This window comes from Macrobrachium rosenbergii, chromosome 47, assembly GCF_040412425.1.
Source record: "Macrobrachium rosenbergii isolate ZJJX-2024 chromosome 47, ASM4041242v1, whole genome shotgun sequence".
NCBI lineage: Eukaryota > Metazoa > Arthropoda > Malacostraca > Decapoda > Palaemonidae > Macrobrachium > Macrobrachium rosenbergii.
Genome location: NC_089787.1, coordinates 18163248 through 18177864, shown reverse-complemented (window position 1 = coordinate 18177864; position 14617 = coordinate 18163248). Strand labels below are relative to the sequence as shown.

General features: G+C 39.3%; 1 protein-coding gene across 1 annotated transcript in view; it reads right to left on the bottom strand.

Annotated features, from left to right (window-relative positions):
* Positions 1-11805, bottom strand: part of APC7 (anaphase-promoting complex subunit 7) — a 35550-nt gene extending 23745 nt beyond the window's left edge. Inside the window, exons 1-4 of the mRNA XM_067090847.1 lie at positions 11683-11805; positions 6197-6419; positions 3448-3629; positions 1066-1178 (exon numbers count right to left, since the gene is read on the bottom strand). Coding sequence (XP_066946948.1) covers positions 1066-1178; positions 3448-3629; positions 6197-6419; positions 11683-11748 — 584 coding nt within the window. The 5' untranslated portion in view covers positions 11749-11805. The remainder of the gene's footprint in view (positions 1-1065; positions 1179-3447; positions 3630-6196; positions 6420-11682) is intronic.
* Positions 11806-14617: the final 2812 nt, after the last annotated feature.

The window sequence follows — 14617 nt, the reverse complement described above, 5'->3', positions numbered from 1 at the left end:
GAAGTGGTTTGAAGTCGAAATATAACTTAAATATGTCTCGTTGTGAAATTAATTTACCTATTTTTTTCGTTAATAGATGACGTTGGCTGGCCATTTGGGGGCATGTTTGTTTTGTGTAAAAAAATCAAGATTCCGTTCGATATTTTCTCTTGATTTCATCATCATACTACGAGCTCTACGTATTTATCTTTTATCGGCGTGAAAACAGCAGTAATTTGTGTTCTTTCATGCCCAGTAGTTTTGATTAAAATACTTTCTCTCCAATTTTATTTACGGTCGAGTTTCATCCATGTTGCCAATGCATGATAATTTATAGTCATTAGCAGCTTGAACATTGTTTTCTCAGCTTCAGCTACAACTTGCAGCTTAAATTTACTGTAGCACTACATTTCCTTGCCGATCTTTTCTCCAAAGCAGATAAGGGTGTAATGTAAAAATATATCAGTCCTATTGTACTTAACATCATTTTTAACATAACTACGGTAACTGTTTAACCATACGATGGTTGAAATACAAGCAAAACAGTTGTTATCCGATTCGGTTATTAGCAAAACAACAATTTCTCGTTCGGTTGTTTATGGCTGCACGCATTTTCGCAAGAGTATAAGGTTACTAACAATACTTTTATCATTCTCTTACTTTTTTAACTAGAAGATGAAATAAACAGATGGAGGAAAAGAAGGTGGTCTATTGTAAGTTGGTCTCTCTTGCTGCCTGATTGTACGCTGCTGCCTGCGCCCGCGCGAAATTTAAAAATATTTTCTAAATATTGTCCTATTGGTATTAATTGCTAACCCCATCGTAAACTCAAATTATCGTAAGATGAACTATCGTAACTCGAGCACTACCTGTATAGGAATTCTGTTGCAATCATGAGGTCAACAATGATCTATGTCTGGCACTGTCATGTGTCTTGGATATAACAAAAGCAGTTACAAAACTCCTTTATGTTTTTGACAGAAGTGACTAGATGAAGCCACCAACAGATTTTGCATTTTGCAATTAATATGCATGATCACATACCACAAGCACAGAAAACAATACAAATTTGAAAACTGTACTAACCATTCCATTCCTGTCGAACTTCCATGGGCATTTATCATCATAGATGCCACCTCTGCCCCTCGCACCCCTAAACTCAGTAGTTCCTGGACTGCTTCCAGTGCCAAAGGGCATTCCTGAAATAATAATCTCTTGTAAAAAAAATAATGGATTAGCAGAATATAACTAAAATGTCATCGTAGCTTACAACAAATTATAAAAAAAAACAATGTTAGAGGTTTTCCAAGCTAGCCCATTACTCATTTAGGCTTTTTCCACGTCAAAATAATCCCAGGCATGCCAACATCCAATCCAAGGTGACAAAAGTCCTCCACTTCATATTCAACTTCTGTCCAAGACACACGTATCAACCTCATTCTTTTATGAGCATTGAAAGCAGGTAGATGTAACTAACCATTCCCAGGACTGTAATCATTATTTACCTGTGATTTTATATTTCCACTTGCTCATTGTATTACAGTACCTCTGTCATTCTTTCTGCAGCACTTGAGAATGTTCTTAGCAAGTGGAGGGATTTCCGCCTATACCTTCGTGTTTGTGTAGGACTTTTCTTATTATTATTATGAAATTCGGGCCAAAGGCCAAGCACTGGGACCTATGAGGTTGTTCAGCACTGAAAGGGAAATTGGCAGTAAAAAGGCTTTAGAGGTGCAACAGGAGGAAAACTTTGCAGTTGTACTATGAAACAATTGTTAGCAGAGTGTGGAAAGTAAGATGGAAGAGAATATGAACAGAGGTGCAGAAAATGAATGAAAAGGGTTACGGCTTGGGGCCGAAGGGAAGCTGCAAAGAACCTAAGGAATGCCTACTTAAGGTTCTTTGCAGTTTTCCTTCGGCCCCTAGCTGCAACCCCTGTCACTCCTTTTTCACATCTAAGTTTTTTGGGATTGTTAGTAGTATGCTATTTCATGTCTGCTTGTTTATTCTTGTCTTAAATTCCTTAATTTTTTAAGCTTTGAGGAGATAAAATTTTTCATTCTAATGATCATATTCTGATATGCCAGTGTAATCATTGTGTTTTTCTTCATGACCCTACCTTTGTGATCCCACAATGTTATTTCACTAGTTTTATATTTTGATGTGCTAATTTCAACCATTCTGCACTGCATATTAAACCAATTCTGGATTATATTATTCAGTTGTTTTATAGCCACTGCTTTGCATCATTCTTGAGGGCTGCAGTGTACAGTATTTTGTGTTATCTATGTATACTCAATCATGTTTTGTGTACTGCTGGTCATCATATCCAGTTATAAAAGACACTGAGATCAGTCTCATGACCAGTGGTAGCAATACTCTTGGACAAGAAAACATAACTCTTCCTGTGTCTCCAGTACCTCGACCAAGGTTTTTGTTCCTAAATACCCAAATCTGCATCAGGGTCCCCTCCACCATCAGCCACCATTAAGGAATACCAGTCTTCAGAAGACATGTCCTCTCCCAAGTCTTCCCCTTCCAGCAATCAGACAGAGAGAAAGTAAAACAACTACTTCTTGTCTGTTGTCCACTCTGAACGCCAGCCTGTTCATTTTCAGACTACCCGTGACTACCAGTGCATCTACTTTTGACCATTCCTCGTCCCAAGACTGATTATAATAATGACTGCTCTCCTTACTCTCTTACTCCAGGCTCAGATATTCCCTTGTCTGACAAGTGCACTAGGTCCGAAGTTTATGATGAAGAATGAGGAAGTTGCATATACTAAAGCCAAAACTACTTATTCCTCTAATATTTATCCAACAACATTATTTACCTGTTCAAAGTATGAAACTGTTACATCTTCACTTATACATTTTCCTACTTTTGGTTTTCTTCTGTGGAATCTTGCTCAACAAATAAGACTTGGGACACCAATTTACAGGTAACTGCAAAACTATGATTTCATTGTAATTTCCTACAGATGTGCTTTGGGACCTGATGGAATCTCAAAATGTTACGATTGTATCTTTTGGGATATCCCTACAAGATTCTACAGATATGATTCAGATTCATTAAACTTCTGTACAACAACAATGTCAAACTTTGATGGGACATCTAGCAAGGATCTTTGCATCCTCCCTTCGTATCTTGAGTTATACATCTGAAGAAAAGTCTTTCTGGGATTCTTTATTCAATTCATTAATCATTCTGTCAAGATTATTCTCCAGTTAGCCACATTTCAACCCTCATTTTCTAAGCATAAACTAGGTTTAACAAAGCCAACTATACAATCCCTAAGTCCATCTGAAAGAGGACTAGCATAACACACAAATCTATCCCAAGCAATCCTTAGTCTAATGGATAGAGATGCTTGAAACATACAACTTAATCAACAACACCAGCTCATTAATATCTAGACTCACAAAAGAGAAAAGTACAAAGAAGCAACTTTAACTCAAACGTTACCCTAAGAACTTCCTTATAGGCAGTTATTGCAGGCCTTTCCATGCCAACTTGCTGATATAATCTACCCAAACTCATGTTGACCTTCGGGGTCCTGTGTCTCTGTGGTATAGACTCCAGTAACGTGACTGCTTGGGTAAACTGCCGCACGGCTATGTTGCATTCGGCCATTGCATATTTCACATCTGCAAATAAACAATATATTAGAAAGCATTAAACAAAACACCTGGGCTTTCAGGAACTCGAACATCTTTGTTACTTATGACCAAAATTTTCAGAAAACATAACCAATGTTGTAGATTTCTGTTTCTCATATACACAAACCAAAGCCTTTTATACAGGCAGTCCCCGGTTAATGGCGATCCGGTTTTACGGGGCTTGTCCAGTGACGAAAATCGGCAATTTTCGGCGCCAAAAATCGCCGATTTCCGCTTATCGGCGCCGATAATTTGGTATTGGCGCCGAGACATACCTAACAGAGGCGCCGATAACTCAAAATCGCGCGAAAAAGCACCGAAATCCCCGAAAATCGTTAAGAAAAAGCACAGAATGGAACCCCTGCCAATAACTGAGGACTGCCTGTACAAAAGCATTTCCAGTGTCTGCAGGAATTGTTAATGAAGCTTGGTAACAAGGAGATTAATTGCTGGTAGGTAGGTGACTGGCAGGTACTACCCACTCACATGTAGTAAACCCAGTACCTTTTCTTCAGCATCAAGAACTCTAGGCGATGGCTGAGGCACGATTATGATTTAAAGCTCTGGTTTGTAAATCTGGAAAAAATACATTTTAAAATTTCTATATTTGTTTATACAAGGATACAAACCAGAGCCTTTCTTCTAGGAGACTCACTCCTAAGGTGGGAGTGATCATCACTGGGACCTTACTGGTATTGTCCCACCTGTACACAAAGATGGGATCTTTCCTAGACAGTGACTCCCAAGGGTTTTAAACCAGATGTATCCACCTTTGCAGCGTGTTTAGTACAAGCCCATTGGGGATCACCGTAAAAACATAAACAAAAGACTGTAAATATTAAAAAGTTCATGACACCTAAGAAATATTAGTCCTAGATAATCAACCCCGAAGGATCAGAAAACCCTGGTTTGGGAATTTCTAGTCACTATCTAGAAAAGATCCCAAAGATGTAGTCACTGTTAGAAAAGATCCCAAAGTATCAGTAATTTTCCTGGTATCAGTAATGAGCAGGGAGATAATGACACCTGTAGCCTCCTACACAGCTTGGCATAGGGATGCAGAGATTGACAGTGCCCTGAGCCAGGGTGAGTTTTGTGTATGGAAAACTAACTCTCAGAAAATTCTATGGATCATGGCCTTCCCATTTTGCATGGGTAGTTCAGTAGGCAGCTGTGTCATCTAATGAGGAGGCCAGTTATAAAATAATGGGTCTAGATGTCAATGCTCTGCCTCTGGGCCCCTCCACTTATTAAAAAGGAGAGCAGAGGGAGACACATCTTTCAAAGTGATGCTTTAATGAGAGGGTAGGCTACTCTCTATAGCATAACTCGCCCGGGGGAGAAATCTTGGATGCCTCCTTCTTGACTGCCAATACTAACATAAAGTGCCAAGTTAAGAATAAGATGTTGGGCTCTATTAACATGGCACTGTAAGGCTCACAGTAAGCACAAAAACATCTCACCCACATTGCCAACAATCTTGTTAAAGCTAAGTGGCCCAGGAATGCAAAAGAAAACAATGGGTAAACAGCTGGAGCAGGAGGTGACAGACTAAACACACGTGCAAGGTCTCGATGAGGGTAACAGCTTCGTGCACATCTAGGTTGTCTTAGACAGAGTGTGCACGCTGGGGAACCTCCACGAGTTTGACCCTCTTAATAAATGCCACAGGAGAAAAAGCAGGAGGGGGCATCCAGCAAAAAAGAAACAAAAAATGTTTGTCAGTGTCAAAGGAAGAATGTTGACAAATAAACCCTCAAAGACTGCTTGGCCTTCCTGCATTTTATACTGTATTGTTTCCACTGCACAGAAGACCACCCAGTACGCTTGTCATTTCTCCTAGTAAACCCTAGCAAAATGGACAAAAAATGAAAGGATCCACAGTCAAAGAGAACATACTGTTTCCATATACTCACTCACATCCCACACCTATCCATCGTTCAGACACACCACTCTCTTTCAGAGCAACATCCATAGCAATTCAATCACAATCCAAGCACAAGCAAACGTCATAACCCAGATATGTACTTACATCCAGTAGAGGGTTTCAATGCAAGTCAGTGAAATGTGGGTAGACATCCTGTACAGGACACTGGCCAAAGAAAAGGTCCATTTCTATAATGTGAAAAGGTAACTGGGCAGTACCTCACCGCTCACCTACCTATACCAATTAACCACTTGTTACCAAGTTATCTAGCTTCAATGACTGTTTCCAGCTTGCCTAAGAACACACCTCATTAAATGGTTCTGGTTTTATTCTTGCAAGAACACACAAAAGTACAATGAAATTTCATAGTGCACTATGTTTAAAACAATGAATCACTACATGCTAAGATAATGAAATAGTACATGTTCAATCAAAATGAGATACATATTGAAGTCAGGTATTGGATAAACACGACAGTTCAGTATTGTACAACATATGCAGTTCCCAACTCACGTCCACATCATTGTACAAGTCCTGGCAAATGTAACCTGTTCATAAATAACATACAGACAGTATGACAGTTTATTCAAGGCAACACTACAATACAAAAGACACCTCAGTTCAGTACCTATTTCTGTAACGCCTTCCTTGAACATGTCTGAAGTCTTTGCAGCTTTGGTCTTGGCTGCAGCCTTAGCATACTGAAGAGCTTCCTTGAAAGTGGCCTCTGCACGTCTGTGTTCGCCCTGGCTCTGGAGGGACTGAGCCATGTACACCCAGGTTTGATAACGAGCCGCTGGTTCCAACACATTTCCCATCTGGTTCTCGGCCACTGAGAGAACCAAACTTCCCTGAAAGAATGAGAGGCTGTTTTACGCTGTACATGAGGTACATAAAGGGAACTAAGGTGCTAAATATACAAAATATTTGTATTACCGTGATCAAAGTGTTTCCTCAGATTACCAGGTCACACTTCCACACGCTGGTAGGTTTGGCCCACAATTTTTCTTACATAAAGACAAAAATTTGCATCAGGACGAATTTAAAGTTTCACATTATCATTATCCTATACAATACTAAACTGCATTTTCTATTATTTGTGACAAAATTTTACTTAGGAAGACAACAGATAAATTAACAATGAATGATGGTAAACAGAACAGCGATTTAATGAGATTACCAAAAGCTCATACAGTATAACAGTGAATGTGCCATAATGTCCTGTATAAGCTAGGAAGGCTATTAGCGCCGTCCATACCCTGGGAAACTGCTGGTAAATGCAATAATGCCCCAGCCTCATCTAAAAATTTTTACACATTAATTTTGTTTTATTAACTGGCTGTGATAAGTGTATATGCTATCAACTAAAATCAACTGTACTTTGCAGTGGGGAGATTCATGTAAAGGCAGTCCATACATTGGTTAACAGCATTTTGGTCTTACGACGCTTGGCTAATGACATTGTTAACCAGATTTTTAGCACCGGTCAGCAGTTTAACAGCACCGATGACCGGTTAACGGCACCGTTAAGCGGTTTATCAGTGCTTGCGGCGTCATAAACACCATTTATTACCATAATTATTGTGATTTCTAGTTAACAATGATTTTCGGTTATCAGCACTTGGCCAGGAATGGAACCCCTGCCGTTAACCAGGAAATGCCTGTACCAGTATGGAATCAATGCAAGAATAAAAATGCCTTCCTTTTCTTTTTACCTCTCTTGTATCACCAGAAAAAGTATTTTCTCTCCCCTTATTCTCATATTTTAAAACACCCACTTTCTACTTTCTCTGTAAAGAGAAGTTTGTATATCATTTATATGTGACTGCATTTTATGGCATTTGAGATCATTATCAATGTTTCAAAGGTCAAGTATTTGGTTAGGTCTAAGCAGGGCTTAGTTAGGTCAGTTCAAGTGAGGGCAGGTAAAGTAAGTATGAAACTTGACTCTCTAAATAACTGCCTAAATAATATGGTAGTGACCTAACTCCATTTAAGTATGCCGTAAGGCTACCATAGCAAGAATAATTAAACAAAAGTAAACAAAAGTAAAAAAGAAGCAAGGTTGCTATAGTGCTTCGTCTCTAAAGCATAGCACTAACGATGTCTGGATCTCCGGAAGGGCTGAACGGACTTCGATGAAACTTGGCATGAATAGAGACCTCAGTGGGAAACCTCGGTATTATTTTACTTTATGCCCAACTATGAAACCCACATAGATACGTTGAACGCAATGAGAGGAGTTCAAAACACCCCCATCTTTCCATTTGCTAATTAATAGTTTCGGAGATATGACTGATAAATGCTAAAAAGTTAACAATATACGATAGAGCTATATAACCTACACAGCTGTGTAAAGCTCCTCAAAACTAACATTTTGAACCCCTATACCACTAGTCGCAAACCAAAATTTACTTATATAATGAATTTATTTAAAAATTTACTTATATACTGTATTTAAAAAACGATTTTTTACTCTTCAGTAAACAATGAAAATTTTCTAAGTCCCAAGGTCATCTTACCCCCACTCCCAAAACCGCTCCTGTTCGTTCGTTTGTGCGCGTTTGTTGAAGACTGTTTGGGCGAAGTTCCGCCCATGCATTTGAATCATCCAATAAATTTGATTTTTTCCAGTTGGCACATTTTCTGAAGCCTCTCCCAGTCTCTCTCTAGCCAAAGGGAGTTCACTGTTCAAATGTCTTTGGGTAGACTCTGGATACATTTCAAATTTCAAATCACTTCGTTGTTTGTCTAAAATATGGAAGGGACTCCAATTGTGCGTTTTGTGCAATATATCTTACTTTCATGCTTCTAAAGATTTTTTTGAAGAGGAGGAGAAGGCAGTGGACTTTTCAAGAGGACATGGGGTGCTGCCCATACAGGTTTCATGTAAAAACTTAAGTGTGATAAACCTTGTAGACACTGTACAGAGAAGACAGGAAGCAGTGGGTGTGTGACCGTTACGTGTGCTACAGTAAAAGCAAGAAGAGAAAGTATTGCCATTTCGTAGTGAAAGACTAAAAGGGTACCTTTTTAGAAGGTACACACCTTCCTGCTTGGCAAATTTTGTGCTTTGCCAATTATTGGTGATAAAAGTTTTGGGAACACTCCTCTATTTTAAGTTCCCTACTCTGGTCACCAAAGACATCTGTTGATTGGCGAAGTTTCTGCAGCAAGGTGACGAGTGCATGGGTAGAAAATCAGCCACCAATTGGGAGCAAAGACATCATCGTAGAAATCAATAACATTTTTTGCAAGGACTAAGTACGGCCATGGAAGAGAGCTGAGGCAAGTGTGGCTGTTTGGTGGGGTGGAGAGTGACAACAGAGACAATTTTAAAATAATACCATTAACTGAGGGCAAGGAAATTCTTGACAGGAGTGCAAAGACCCTTATACCCATCATAACAAAAATTACATCCGTCCCGGGTTGGTGGTAATGTCTGATGGCTGGGCAGCCTACAGCAGTTTAGGCGACGAAGGCTACACTCATAAAGTTGTTAACCACTCAGAAGCATTTGTGGGCCCAACAGACAGCACAATTTACACATTTTTTCTGTTAGTTTTCTTGTTTTGCTTTGCTGCTTTTATTATCTTCCGCGCAACGCTCTCTTTCTGTTACTACCTTTCTCACATCACTTGTTTTCTGTAACCCCTGTGGCTAGTGTGCGCAGCATAACATCACCGCCTGCCAGATCATACATACTTGCCAAGAATCTTTCAAAATGCGGATAAGGCGCAAAGTGCCGTTCCGCCACGCCCAAACTGAAAGCAGAATGTTAAAAAAATGACTGTTAAAAAAGTAGTGTCACCCACATTGTTGGGTTATGCTGAGGTAATGACAATCGGAAAACAATAGTTTTGCCAAAGATAATAACATCAGTAAACAACAAAACAAGAAAACTAAGGAAAAAATTTCTTTATGCTGGCTGGAGGCTTCAGAACAATGATCTTCGACTTTAAAAAAGTCGAAAACTAAGCATTTCCGAAAACAATAACGACATGAAACATGCAAAAACCATCAAAACAAGCAAGAAAAATATCATGTGTAGCCTGAGAGGCAGTCCGGGTGTAAACTATAATTTTACTGAAACCTCTAAAGACAGAGTTTCATCCCAGTCGGTTGAATATTTCCAGAGTTATAAAGGGCCAAAGCTGGGGTTTTTGTATACTTTGGGTGGTTGGGCTTAACTAACCACCAACTACTGTGGCGGCTGAAGAGCTAGACCGAGACCTTTCAATACGGCCACTAGAGGTCACACGCTCAGCAGGGAGGTCGCTGCCACTCCATGTTACTGATGCTCTGTGGTCAGGACATGGATTCTAGGAAAGGTTTGGTTTGTTTTCATCTGCGGAACCTGTTCCTGTCGTTCTACACTCGCCCTTTTCATTTAAAACTGTTAGCCTAATGCATTTTGGACTTGAAAATATAAATTTCCCATGTTTTTCTGTGTGCTTTGAGATAGTGGAACCCATCCTTATATCATAAAACTCAGGAGACCACAATAGGAAAGCGGAGTTTATGAAATACAAAGTTCTTCAGAATAGAAGGTAGAAATATAGTTTAAGTCTGTGCAGCTTATTATCTTGAAAACTGACTTTTTCTTAAGTATTTTGGTTGCTTTTCAAGAATTTACCATTTTTTTTGTTGGTTGACTGTAGTTAACCTCGGAAGTTGTATGCTGGCCACCCTGGAATATTACTGCACATGTGCAGTGTTATATGGGAGCTTTTGGTAAAAAGTGGAGTCTCCTTCATTGGGGGGGGGTTTGGGGGTCAGAGGCCCCTGACTAAGCAACACAGCCTGCTAGGTTAGGTTGGGTTAGGGTACATTAGGTTAGTTTAGTTCCTTTCATAATAGGTTTACTTAGCCCATCCCTTCTTGAACATATGGCTCCCTGATGACTTGTGCATGCACGGAACCATTCCATGAAAAAATATGGCGGTCCTGTCTTTCTCCCAACGATTTCCCCCTCCCAAAACCCTGCGTTCCCAAAGGGTTCCCAAGCGTGTTTGGTAGACATGAGGGTAATAATAATTAACTCGTACACATAAACAACAACACCTCCTTCATCAGCACCACTAACAGTGGTAGAACTAAATAGTAGCTCCGTGGCGGCGACTACCTTCTGACTTGACTTTTTCTACAGTTTTTTGGTTGCTAATTATGGATTTAACTTCCAAATTTTTGTTGGTCCGAATGTAATTAACCTGTAATTAACAGTTCCCTTTGAAGTCGATCCAACAACTGGGGTTTCCATAAGGCGATCTTCACAAGACAGAGTAATGCACGGCTCGTCTGTGTCGGTTCATATCCCGTCCGGCAATGGCAATAACTTGTTAATGTATGGGTACCCCTGGCCCAGTACTAAACACTGGGAAATTCTATTTGGCCGACAACAAACAGAGCCACCACCAGTATCAGAAGCCCGGAACGGTTCATATCCCGTCCGGCAATGGCAATAACTTGTTAATGTATGGGTACCCCACCGGGCCAGTACTAAACACGGCAAAGGGGCATTCCATTTGGCCGACAACAAACAGAGCCACCACAAGTATCAGAAGCCCTAAAAGTGTGGGAACAGTTCATATCCCGTCCGGCAATGGCAATAACTTGTTAATGTATGGGTACCCCCCTGGCCCAGTACTAAACACGGCGAAGGGAAATTCTATTTGGCCGACAACAAACAGAGCCGCCACCAGTATCAGAAGCCCAAAAAGTGTGGAAAATGCCCGTTTCCGAGGTAAAAAACAGGCGCGGAACTTAGAATTACCCTAAAAGTATACGGAAGGTCAATCTCCAAGGCAAGTCTCCTGACGGAGCTGTTGCTGACGAATACCCCGAAGGGATTCCATTTCCTGCCGCGGCCATGAGCTTCGCCCACCTTACCCTATTTAAAAAAAATCTCCTCCAGGAGTCTAACGTGAACGACATAAGCCCTGGCCTAACAAAAGCAAAGTATGTGGTAGGATTGAGGCCTCGGCTTGGTACGAAGACAAGGAACAAGGTTCCTACTCCTGGAGGATGGGCTCGCGGAGCTTCCAAATGGGAGAGGCCTCCGCTTCGCTTTTCACGCCATTCAACTCCAATTACTCTGGGGTATATTCATCTTACCAAAGCAATGAGGTTCGAGTGCAACCCGCTGTCGTGCAAGTTCTTGATCTGTTCAAACAAGCACATGTCTTCGGAGCTTCTGGAATCGTCCTTCCTTCGAACAAAGTTTGTTTTGATTGTGGAGGAAAGACGATGCCAGCGGACAGTCTCAGCATACACCATAACGTTACGTTTAAGTCGGTTTCTCTCATATATTTCCGCGTTTCTGCTCCATTACGGTTTGTAATTTAGGTTTTGGAGGGTATGTAAGTACCTGTTACATATATTTGGGAAGAATTTACATTATATTTACCATTATTACTCATTAGAATCGGTAAGGGGAGGGATCCAATGTTTTGTATGTGATAGCTTCGTAGGCGAAGCGGCAACTTCGATGGACGAAAAGTGGGAGGTCGAGGAGTCAATTTCATAAAATACTGAAAAAGGAAACACTAATGGGATATATACCCCGATATATATCCATATATATATATATATATATATATATATATATATATATATAATGTGTGTGTGTGTGTGTGTGTGTGTGTGTGTGTGTGTGTGTGTGTGTGTGTATAGGAGACTGGCTGCACGAAGATATATTAATATAATATAATTTCTTGACCAAAGAATACAGAAAAGGGGAGCCTACATATAATGCAGTACAGGTGGGATAACATGAAAAATTTACGGAGATAACGGAAAGTTCACCGTCTTTTGTTTATATGTTTGCTTTCCTCCCCGAGAAGCTGGTACTAAACAGGGCATGACGCTGAACTTTCGTCGTGTTTAGTACCAGTCCCTCGGGGACGAACGTAGAAACATAAATCAAAAACGGTAGATTTCTCATTGTCTCGATAAATTTCTCAAATTATCACCTCAGCTCTATTATATAGACCCATTTCTATATTGTTGCGTAAAAATAAATATTAATAAAGGAAATATTCGTGCGGCCGCCTCATTTACAGTTACAATATATATTCATATATATATGTATATGTGTCATGTAATTACTTATATCAATTTTGTAAAAAGTTTTTGGTATGGAATTATCGGCACAAGCAGATAAAACCTTATAATAGCCATGGCTTAATAACATCGACTTAACATTTTCTATTACGTATATAGATTTTTTTAAAGAAAATAACACAATCTATTTAATTGGTAACTGATCTAAAATCTTAGTCACTCTCGGGTGGCTGACCGGATCGAAAAATGGATTCGCAAAATTATCTAAAACATATCGAATGTGCTTGGAGATCTATAATACTGTAAGCATACACTTATTTAGTTATTAAATTCTCAGATACATTGTTAAAGAATGTTTTTTATTCTAGTCCTTGTGGTTTTCCATTCTGATTTTACCCAATTGTTTACTTAGGCTGTAATTTTTCAAAGATCACATTAAATGCCTCTTTAAGAGCCCGACGCTGTCTCTTCCAAACACGTGTGTGTTCGTGTGCGCGTCAACCGTCATCCATCTTTTGGACAGGACAAAGCAAGTGTCTCGTTTTCTTTCTCTGGCAGAACGTGATTTCAACCGCATACAATATTTCCGTCTGTTTCTCCTAACCATTGTTGTCTCGATTTGAAACAATAAACCAATTACTTGTAGATTGCCATGCAAGCATCCTAATCATGTACTCATAATGCTTCACCGAATCTTCTGTACCAAACTGTGTGTGTTTTTGTTTGTGAAGACGCCAAACGTCTCTCTATTTCACATATATTATGCTACTGCATTGTATTCATTAATCTGTCTTGAATCTCAAGCAATTGGCCATATGTAGAATTTCCTGGTCTTTCCACTGATGTATGTTTCATCACCGTATGTTAATCATGTCTCTTATATATCGTCATTTGTTTGTCTGCCGACAAACACAGATGTCTGAACCTTTTATCTCTGTTTTACCTGTCTGTGTGTAGACGCTTTTTAGAAAATAAGCAACGCGTCAATAACATCTTCTAAGATTCTGTACATTGATCCCACACCAAAATCACTTTCATGTATCATAATAAAGTTTTTCATTAACCTACCCATCTCACAGACTCATCATCAACATATAGTTACGGGCTGCTCTAGAAGCAGAGCCCGTGCTATTTAGCCAGCTAAATCTAAAACAACAACAATGTTTTTTTATTCATTGATCTCAGTGTGGAACCACCAATAAACCAGTTACCACCCAGCCAGTATGTCACTCAATGACCCAGTCCTTACACCTCTTTATGTGCAGGTACGGGAATTCAGTTGTCCATAAACTCGTGCGTGTTCTTAGATCATTTTTGGTGTCTGCTCATAAAGAATGATACAGAATCGCGGCTATTTCTTCACTAATTGTAACTTTTATTTGCTCCCTGTCTTTCTGGAGTGTGTTAATTAAATCCCCGCTCCGCTTTAAGGCATCCATTTTTGGTAGTTAATTTCATCTTCGAACTTTCCTACTCTATCCAGTTAGTTAGATCATCGACACTAAACTATTCTTTGGTTCATTGATTTCTCTAACTTCCTCTCTCACTTTAATGTCTCTCCTCCTCACAGCCCTTTTGGTTTTAGTTCAGGAAGCCTCTTTTATCGTTGTAGCCTCTTCCTACGTTAACTTTTTCAACTTACCCCTTTAACATCGTCTTCAGAAGATTTCTATCTATCTTTTTTTGATTTCCTTTCTCTGCTCGACTTGCTTTTTTTTTTTTTTTGCAGTCCCAATGGGTTGCCCAAATCTGACTGAAGGCTAGAGTATTTTCTTTAGGTAATAATTCATCTCAGTAGCGTCCATTTCATTTGTGTGTGTGTGTGTATATTATATATATATATATATATATATATATATATATATATATATATATATATATATATATATATATATATATATATATATATATATATATATATATATATATATATATATATATATATATATATATATATATATATATCACTACCCAAAGGGTCTGCTCA